The sequence below is a fragment of the Amia ocellicauda genome, chromosome 14, assembly GCF_036373705.1.
Source record: "Amia ocellicauda isolate fAmiCal2 chromosome 14, fAmiCal2.hap1, whole genome shotgun sequence".
Lineage (NCBI taxonomy): Eukaryota > Metazoa > Chordata > Actinopteri > Amiiformes > Amiidae > Amia > Amia ocellicauda.
The window spans coordinates 29,885,219-29,895,973 of NC_089863.1; the positions used below are offsets into that span (position 1 = coordinate 29,885,219).

The 10,755-nt window shown below is 45.3% G+C and overlaps 1 protein-coding gene across 1 annotated transcript in view; it reads left to right on the forward strand.

Annotated features, from left to right (window-relative positions):
- otud7b (OTU deubiquitinase 7B) overlaps window positions 1-3,695 on the forward strand; it is a 46,416-nt gene extending 42,721 nt beyond the window's left edge. The window contains exon 12 of the mRNA XM_066721592.1: window positions 60-3,695. Within this exon, the coding sequence (XP_066577689.1) occupies window positions 60-1,535 (1,476 nt within the window). The 3' untranslated portion in view covers window positions 1,536-3,695. The remainder of the gene's footprint in view (window positions 1-59) is intronic.
- Window positions 3,696-10,755: the final 7,060 nt, after the last annotated feature.

The following is a 10,755-nucleotide window of genomic DNA, read 5'->3' on the forward strand; positions in this document are numbered from 1 at the left end:
TCCCTCTCCCTTTCTTTCTTTCTCTCTCTCTCTCTCATTCTTTTTCTTTCTCAACTTAGCAAGCCCCGCTGGCTCAGCCCGAATCCCCCACAGCCTCCGCGGGGGACGAGGCCCGGACGCCCCTGGACTCGGGCGAGTCGGACAAGGAGTCGGTGTGCAGCAGCTCCAACGGCGGAGGTGGGGGCAGCTCGGCACCTGGCTCGGGAGGCGCTGCCAACGGGAGCAGCAGCACGGCGCCAGTCTTGGGGAAGGCAGCCGGCTCCAGCTCCTCCAGCTCATCCAGCAGCTCGTCCAGCTCCAGCTCGGGGGGCAAGGAGAAGGCCAAGAAGGACAAGGACAAGAAGAGGGCCGACTCGGTGGCCAACAAGCTGGGCAGCTTCGGCAAGAGCCTGGGCAGCAAGCTGAAGAAGAACGTGGGTGGCCTGATGACGGGCAAGACGGCGGGCGGCAGCGGGAGCAAGCAGGCTGGGGAGACACTGGAGAAGAAGAAGAAGGGATCGCTGAAGGGCCGCAAGGGCAGCAAGGAGGGATCGCCCTCCGCCCAAGGAGGAAAGGAGACGGGCTCGGGGAAGGGCTCCCCCTCCTCCGGCAGCGAGCGGCAGGCCGGAGACCCCTACAAGTACAGCACGGATGTCAAGCTGACCCTCAGCATCCTGCGGGCCGCCATGCAGGGCGAGAGGAAGTTCATCTTCGCCGGCCTGCTCACCACCAGCAACCGGCAGCCCTTCCAGGAGGAGATGATCCAGCGCTACCTGGCCGACGCCGAGGAGCGCTTCCGGGCCGAGCAGGAGCAGAGGAGGGAGGCGGAGCGGAAGGAGCGGCTGGGGGGCCCCGCCACCCCCACGGGCGCAGCACTCAACGGGGCCCCGAAGGAAGGGGCCGGGACAGAGACGGGCTTCCGCTGCTACGACCCCAAGGACGACCCCCGAGGCGGCTCGCCTCCCCCGTCCTTCAACCACCCGGCCCTCAAGCCCTTCTCGCCCGCCTTCTCCGGGGTCCTCACCATCCCCCGGCCCAGCGTGGTCACCCCCGGCGCCCACCTCCACGGCCAGCCGCCCAGCTACCTGGAGACGCGGCGCCAGCTGGCCGGGGGCTCCTCCTCCTCCTCCGGCCCCTCGTCCTCATACAGCGGCCTGCCCTCGTATGCCACGCTGCCCCGCCACTGCCCTCTGGCGCAGGGCCCTCCTCACCCGCAGTACCACCCACCCTCGGGCAGCCCCTCCCGGGCGGGCCGCTGCTTCTCACCTGCACCGCAGGAAGAGGAGCAGCTCCCGCCCCCTGACTACCCCACCCTGGAGCCCGGGGGCGAGGCGGGCTACAGCAATGGCTACAGGGAAGCCCGGCGGAGCTCAGACAGCCGTAATGCAACCCCCCCGGGGCGGCACTTTTCCGCCGGGGGCGGGGCTCAGCCCACCAAATGCAAAACTCCCACGTGCGCCTACTACGGGCACCCAGAGACCAGCAACTACTGCTCGTACTGCTACCGAGAGGAGCTCAGACGAAGGGAAGCGGAGCCGGCCGTACACAGGTTCTGAAGCCACGCCCACATCTCCCTCTCTCTCTCTCTCTCTCTCTCACACCCGTTCTCGACTAGGGAGGTATTTATACAAGCCCTCGCCACTGCCCTGCCCTCTTTCCAGATCCAGTACTGACAAACCAGAAAGAGAATTGCCCCTCTCTCTCCATGCCTGTTACTGGAAATGCAATAAGAATCGAAAAGCGATAGTAATAATCCAATTCATTCTATTAAGACTCATTAATGTCTTATCAATCAGGCCATGAGGGACACATGGAGAGGGGGTTTCCCGGTGAATTATGGAAGATGGGAAAGGAGGTCATTTTGTTTGGTTTTTTTGTCCATTTTATTTCTCTGTTCTAAGTCCACCTAGTTTCAAGTGGTTTCATGTTTGCTTGCTGATTTTCTTGCGCAGGTTTGTTTAAGTCAAACCCCTCCAGACCTTCATCACTCCTGTTCTCCAGCCCCTGGTGCCGTTTTCAGGGGTCGGGTGTGAACTGCCATATGTTCTTTGTATATCCACAGCCCTACTGCTTTTAAATAACAAAGTGTCTATCATTTCTTATCAACAAGCCCAGCTGGTCTCTTGAAAAGCCCCCTGTCCCAGAGCACCACCCAGTGGAGAGCATTTGTATGTGCAAGTAATACTCACAGAGCAGTATCTAATAGTCTTGCGCAAAAAAAAAAAGTTAACGACCCCACGATGCACGAAAAGCTACCAAGAAACAGGTAGAAACGGCTCGGAAAATGAAAGCAGGCGAGATATTCCTGTTTGAGTAATGTCCTCAGATATTGGTGAACTTCATTTGTCAAGAGGGAACCTACTCCAGGCCTAATAATAGACACAAAACTATGAAAAATCTGCGTATTTTGTAACGGGGAAACCTTCGAATGGCACCCTGTGGTACAGAGAGTGCAATGCGTCTGGACTACTATGCAATCCCTAAGCCTCCTGGGGCGAGAGAGACCTCTTTGCCTTCTAACATGCACCTGTTGAGGGCATTGTCCAGTGATCAGCAGCACAGTTCCAGTGGTGGTCCTGTTAGAGTTGATTGACATGTGATTGTGATTGAGCTGTCTCCGGTGGGGTTGGTGGGGCTGGTTTTGAAGTGGACTGCTAGGGCTTTAGTCATATAACTTGCTGTAACAAGGTTTAACACAGGTTTTCTCCCGAATGAGGATTAAAAAAAATTAATGAAACTTCAGTGTTTTATTATTATGGAGGCTTATCCGATAAGCACTGCACAGCATGAGAATTTCTATAGCAGTACAGAGAGAGAAATCAGTCCCTGTAATTGCTGTCTGCGATTCCAGTTCCTCCCAGTGGTGCTCTCTTTACATGATGGAGGTGGGGACTCTGATTAGGGTGATTCATGTTTATAAGGCCGAGTGGTCCACTCATTGTAAAGCTGAGAGATGTAAATAATAATAATAATAATAATATAAAAAATGTATCACAGGCCTAATGACATTGTATCACAGAGTAACACACACACAGTGCAGGGTGCAGATTCAGTGCACTTGATCAGCCAACAGAGTGAAATCGCAGACAATCACAAGAGAGAGTTTAGACGTCCGTAAGTCACACGTTCCAGCACAGCAGGGACCCCTCTGATAAAGGAAGCGCTCCTGGATTGCTCATGGCTCTGCTTCCACCCCCCACAGCAGCTCATTCTCAATAACAGACGAGTGAATCTGTGCCGCACTTTCTTTCAGTTCACAAGTGTGCAGCTCGAAGGGAAGGTCTGTCCACTTCTCGCATCCGAAGCTTGCCAGCCCTCTCTGCTAGCGCTGGCATTCCCCAACGTATTGCAGTTCACCCCCGATCCCCAAGCACCAAGCTGCACACACGGCTCAAATGTAGCTATGGGCCTGTGTGGGAAATATTATTCATGGCAAAATGTGTCTACCTGCTGCTTCTTCACTGAAGAACGACTGGATTGCCAAATAGCTCCTGGAAATGAACCACGGCTTTGGTTAGAATTCAAATCATGTCCCGTTTGTTTCATTAATGTTTTTTTTTCTTTGTAATTATTATTATTGTTATTAATTTATTTTGTACTTCTAAAACAAGTTGTGAAGTATTGGGCTTCAAACAGTGACAGATGGTCAGACATTGTGTGCACACTTTCTCTTTTGTGTGTGTGTGTGTGTGTGTGTATATATATATATATATATATATATATATATATATATATATATATATATATATATATATATATATATATATATATATATATATATATATATATATATATATACACACACACACACACACGTGTATATATATACACACAGGTGTTTTTTTTGGCTAGCTTTTATTGGGGAGATGAGAATTCCTGGATTACTGTTAGAGCGGTTTTATTTGCAGTGTTTCAATCCTTGTTAAACTGCATACAAATTGTACTAATGCAGAAAACATACAAGAACTTGAAATTGTATGTTGTTTTTTTGTTTGTTGTTTTAAGAAATTTGCTTTTTTTCATCACTTACTGGGAATGAATGGGCTGGAAGTCATATTGCATAGCTTGGTGAGTGTCTGGACTAGAAACACACACACACACATACACAATATTACTGTTACTTCTTTCACAGTGTTTATACCCCTTCCGTTAGTTTGACCTGGTTTGTGTTAAAGGGTGTCTTATAAACTTGCACCTATATTTTTAATTACCTTTGCTTACCTGTTAGGATCAACAATCAATTGAATACGATTCGAAATTTGAAATGATCGCTAAACGTGTAGTAACAGAGCCTGTCGACACTCGCTCTCCCCAAAAGTACCGACAGCATCGCAGGAAGTGGCCTTGTGTCTTTGTGTGCAAATGTACTTAAGTAATTGATTTTATAATGCCTGAAATGTCTGTGCTCTATAGCTGCACGCAAAAATGATTGCAGCCCACCTAGTTTTGTGCACATTGACCCTCAGTTGTCATTTCTTTGTTCTCTGTACCAAAAATGTTTACGATCCTAAATGATGAGAGTGGTGGCGTCTGCCCAAGAAACCACAAGGTCACTTCCTGTGATGCGGTCGGTACAGGAAGTACAATTGGCCGTAGCACACATGCAGAAATCGATCCAGATGGCAGACGTGAGGAAAAACAATCTAATTCTAGTTGCTCATCTGAGGAATCCGGACAATCAAGGAAAGAAGGCGTGATATTATAGTGATAGGATTATATAAACCCTTTAAATCGATAAAATACCTCCCAGTGGGTTCAAAGGCCACCTCTGCTGTGCTTGGTCTTGTAAGATAGTCAAGAGCTCAAGAGGTTTTATTTTGTGAAAGGAAAAAAGGGGTAAAAAAAAAAAGATAATGGCTTTTTGGGTGCGTTTCTTACATTTGGCAAGGACTGGTTGACGTAACTTCAGGACCATGGCTAGCAACTCTGACAATGTAGAATTACTCTACGGCAACTCATATGGGACACACTGACCGCCAGTACACCAATCTGCAGCTTCACTGTGTTTAAGCAGGTTGCTTTAGCATCTGTCTATGCAAGGGATTTCACTGTTCTGGGGGAAAACGCGTATGATGCATAAGCTGTACTTTCTACTGAAAACATTTCTTCAGTGTTGTACTCTTGGATAGAATAATGGGCAGGTTGGCATTAAAGGGGAACTATTTCACTACAGTGGATAGTAATAACCTTGAGGAATGGGGTCACCTAGACGCACTTACTCTCCATGTTGAGCCAGTTTAAACATTGATCTCAGTTTAGCTCTCGTTATTACTACCAGTGTGGTATTTAAGGATTTAGTGGTGACTTGGCACACCAGGTCCACCTCATTGTGAAATCAATACATCAATACATCAATCAGATTTCTATTTAGAGTGCTTTACAGATTTGAATATCAATAAACAGTTTTTCAAACCAGAATTGATTTGTTCATGGAAAGGAACAATCGACGTTTGAAGACTGAACAACATTGTCACTCAGTGCTTGTTTGGGGAGTAAAAAGGTATTTCCCTGGAGACAAGCATATTATTAATACTAGCCATAATTGACTGAGCAAAGAAGAGATCAGATTAATAGAATTTAAACAAGTATTGAATTAACTTGTTGGATAAATTCTTTATTTTAGTTTATCAATAAACCTAGAGCCCTTATTTAGCACTAAGCTACAATTGTTACAGATGAACCAGAGAAGGCAGGGGATGTCAGAAGAGGTGACTCAGGAAAATGCAGAATCTTTAGCCATTTTTTTCTGACCTTAGAAGAAAACCTGACGCTAGTTTTGAAGTCTCCTGCTTCTCAGTAGCTTCAATGCCTTTCAGAACAGCACTGTCCAGGAATACTTTCCCGGACGGACACTTTTGTGTCTGAGCTTTTGTACCCCCTTATTCCAAGTCTACGATCATTCGACATCATGGACAAATCATGGGTCAAATCCCCAGCAGTGCAAAAGAAATTCCTTGCATGGGCAGAACAATCCCAAAATACAGCCAGGCTTGACATTGTCCAGAGCTGAGCACAAACTGGCAGTGTGGATGTTGTTGTTTAGAAAGCAATACCTTTCAAATAATATTAACTGCGCTTTTCCCAGAATTCAAGGCACTTTGGAGTTTCGAAGCAGTGGAAGTCTGTCCTATTCCGATTTCAAGTTCTCTAGATGCAAATTGGACTGTCTTTAAAAGCACAAGTGGTTATTTCCATTTGTATTTATTTATTTATTAGGTACTGGTCCTAATCCAGCTGCATTTCAAGTCAGTTATAGGTCATGGTTCTGGCTTTCAAAAGAGATGGAAAGCAACGCAATGCATGCCAGCAGTGTTACTGTATATGCGATGTATGTAAATATAATGTATAGTTATTTTGCTAATTTAACAAAGTATGGCATCATAATAAAATGTATATTGCCTATGTATATATAGGTTTTTAAAAAAGAAATTTTGTACTGTAACAAGTCTTAAATCAACAACACTCTTTAAAATACACTGGGACGAGGAACAGTTTGGGTAATATATATATATTTATAAAAGACTCCTTTCTATTTGTTTTATAACTAAGTGTTTTCATACAAATAGAGGTTTGTAGTGCCTTCCTGAACCCAATCTCAACCCTACAACATTTCAGTTACAATCGTACGGATATTAGGCAGACTCCACTACTTCTGATTCAAGCGATAGCTGAGGCGCAGACATTTCTATAGATGTGAGAGAATAGAGAGAATTGTCCCAAGTACTTAAGTCGAGGTTGTTTCAATACACAGTGAGTGGATGTGCCCACTGGGTGGCAGGCTTGTTGCAGCTCTTAGTCGATTAAGCCTTTTGCAGAAATCTTGCATTTTAAACCTCCTTTTACATTCACAGTCTACTATTGCTCCTCCGCACCAACCCCCCCCCCCCCCCCCCCCATACTGTAGTCTCTAACAATAATGACAGGCAGTGTTAGAGTTTGCAAAGCCAGAGTAGGAACCTTGCGTAGGGCGGTTGAATGGGGTGTCAGGAGGTTGACTAGAGAGGACTGCTGTTGATGGTTATCTCCTGCAACGGGTGGATTGTACGTGCGCACCCCGAGAGACAGGTTTTGTAGATGCCGTTGAGATTTGGTTGTTTTTTCTCATCACTTGAAAGCCTCTCGCTTTTCCTGGCTCCTCGCTGTGGCTTGTTGCGAGAGATGGCACGATAGCAGCCGTGGTTTCTCTGACATCTGCCTCAGTCGAGATTAGGCAGCATTAGCTCAGGAGCTCTCAGCCTGCCCTGCACACACACACAAGTCATCACAACCCTGACGGACTTGCACACACTGGACTGAACATGGCACCCAGGGTGTCAACGCAAATCCTACCATCCCAAATTTCCAATGTGTGTGTGTGTGTATATGTGTGTAAGTGTGTGTGTGTCGAGCAGAAAGATTCCAGAGAGAGAAGAGCAGATGGTTGCTTTTTTTGTTTTTATTTTCTTGGGCGTGTCACTTTTCTCAGTGCTTTTATTTTTCCACCAAAAATTTAAAAAATAAATAATGGAAGCCGTTACCCACTTCATTCAAAGAATGGAGGTTTAAAGAAAATAATAAAATAATGTGCATTTTCAGCACTCTACGAGGATTTTAATAGTACTGGAAACCTTCAAATGAAAGGGGAGAGGGGGGCTGTATAGATCTGTATCTTCAAGTTATTTTTTTTTAAATGATACAGAAAGTTTTACAATGTTTTTAAAAAGATTGACACGATTGTATATTGTTGGACACTAAAAGGAGAACTCAAGCAGCATACAGTATAAGAATGGTGTACGGAGGCGCGGAGGGGACGAATCAGTGTTCTTTGCAATTGTGTACGGCTTTGAAATGGATCCTGACTGGTCTTTTGCTTGGAGTATGTAGTGAAAACCAGCATTAGACGCTGCGGACATTAATGAACTGACAACAAATCTGGTTTGAGATTCTATATTTATAGTCAGATTTACATTATTTTTTCGTTTGTTTCTTTAATTTTTGTTTCTCTGTTGGGAATGTTTTAGCAAACAAAGCTAGGGGTGCGCTTTCCTTCACGGACTCTCATCTTGCAGAGCTTTTCCACTGAAGTTAATTTATGATCCTGAAAGAAAACCATTTAAGCACCTTGTTTGCTCGAACTAAGACACATTATTTCCGACAGTCGCTACTGCTGGGTCTCCGGTTCCCGGTTTAGTTTTAGAATTGGTTTATGTGCAGTTTAGGGGGTGAGATGAGAGACTACCTATTGCGTGGTACTGGACAGGATCACAACATAGGGCTAAGCACCAGGGCTTTCATTGCACAGAAGTCCTGTTTGAGAAGCCAACTTTGCTTAAATGTATGCTTCCGTTTTTCATTTGCAGCGACTGGCAAGAAAAACGTTTTTGCGTAGATTAAATGAATCAGTCACAAGGCTATCCTAGTTCAGTCCCCTCCATGTTCTGACCTGAGCTTGGAGAGGTCTTCAGTCCTGCAAGATCATGTTTTCTAGAAGGTAAGAGCACCCCTCCCCCACCCCTCATTTTTTATTTAATTTTTCTCATGTTCTTTCAAGTGTTTTTGCACCGTTTGAATAAATTCTCATTTTATTTCACTACTGGTGTCACATTTGTGTTTTCTCACAGAGCACATTTCAAGAGTCCACAAAGGTGTAAACATTAACTCCCAGATTGGTTGACAGTTTCAAACCTGTACCGGGGGGGGGGGGGGGTGTATAATTGTCGAAGAGCACACGCAGCCGTTCTGCAGAAAAAAAAAATTGTCAAACATTGCATTTCCTTAAAGTTCAGAGAAGCAAGGACTGGGTATTCATCTGTTCTCTGTGCACTGATCTGATTGAGAACAGTCAAAGTGTGCTAGTGCATTTAACTGTTTGGATTTGGAAAGTTGTTCAGAAGTATGTTTTCATGAAAGTCAAGCGATAGTTATGTCTTGCTTTTCCTGATCATATTTTGAGTAGCTATACATGATAAACGCACTTCAGAGTGCTTAAAAAGTGTTCCTGAAGTGTTGTAAAAAGGCACTTTGTGTCAAGTCAGTTCTGTTTCAGCTAGTTTGTTAATTTTACATTGTTTGAATATTCCCTGTATTCCATACAGTTTCAAGTGTAACAGAATCTTGGAAAGTGTCAGTTTCTTAAGCTATTGTTCTCCTTATATAAAACTTTTTGACACTACATTTAAAATAAGCCTCTATTCACTTTGTTACAGAAAATAATCTTAATCTCCAAAGTATGGAAGAAAAGTCAATAAATGGTCAACAAAATGTAATTGTTCAATCCCAAATGATCCAATGAACTAACAATCCACCCAAACCAGATGTAACCATCTCAGGAGCAACCAAACAAAACGGCCGATTTCCAAAGCGTGACTTCTACATGCAACGGTCCGTCAGACTACCTGGCTCTCGTGTTCCCGATTAAACATCTGACCGAAGAAGACTCGGTTTCTGTAAAAACAGACGGCGGACTAAGGAAAAATAGAAAAAGGTTCATTTACACTATATTTGCACAATTATCAGTAAACCACTTGCACATGTGGCCTCCTACACGCGGTACCACCCTAGTGTAGGCCCTAGTGTAGTTAGAAACCATGCTGACCTTTTTTTGTTTACCAACTGCTCAGGGTTGAACCCTAACCTCCCTTACAGAGAATGTCTCCGGCCCGTTTGCAGCCCACACGGCAGACAGACAGACAGATGTGGATATACTTTGTCATTTCCTGCTCCAGTGTGACCGCGCTGGGTTGCTGATTTGGTTTCTGTGGTCTGGGAACAGGAAGGCCATGCCTTCTGGTAGCTCCAGTTCTAGCTGCAGCACCCGTTTCGTTTTTTTCTCCCATATCTCTCCATATATAGATCACCAGCCTTTTCACAAGATGTTTCCACTTGTTTTGAAGTTACAGCGTCTTTTCCAGTCTGCTCTGCTCCTTACCTGCAGTTAAACCGATCATTCAAACTCATTAGGACACAGATCATGCTTTCAAAGGCGTGGGCATGTGCGAGACATGTTTATTGCACCTGTTTATTTGGATGTTTTCTCTTGCATGGTAGCTCATGTCTGCTTTATCAGTGTGGTGTGCGGTTTCTCGTATTTCTTGCCTCTTAATTAATCTTCGATCCCCCGTCACTTCGCCTGCCTCCCACTTCAGGTCTGCACATCAGAGAAGAGTTTATTTTTTTCCAGATGTCCGAGGACCTGATCTCTGTAATGTTTTCTTTTCTCACTGCATGGAGATGGAGATGACTTTCTTCTGGGGCCAGTGGGACATTCCTGCAGGTCTTCCACGGCTCTCACTGCATTCCGCAGCGAGCGTCCCTGTCCCATCCCGGTCTCTCCACGGGGCAGTGTTACGTGGCGGCTTGGCCTCCCTCCAGACTACCCTGCAGGAGTGCACTATAGGCAAAGTCTGCCGGCCGGATTCTAGGGGCATATTTTGGGCTTGCATTTCTCATGTCATGACACGCACAAATGGGAAGAACATTTTATTGTTAAAACAATTGCTTTGGACTTTTTCAGTTTGAGTTTTAACTACACTGTGCATCTTGAGTGCAAAAAATAAAGCATCATCTTCATAAAGTCAATGTTTAGTTGTATGCACAATGCTAAGTCTGTCGAAACCATGAAAACAATTCTGTTGTGGAACAAGCCGTGCCTGTCTGAAGTGCTTGCTTTAAATGGGGTAGAAGCCTTTTTTTAAAGTTGGAAAAGAGGCCCCTTTGTCCATTCAAACAGTCATTTCTTAAACGGCTAACACCCCTGCTCTCCCCGTCCCAAATTCCCTGTCAATCCTGCCCTCTCCT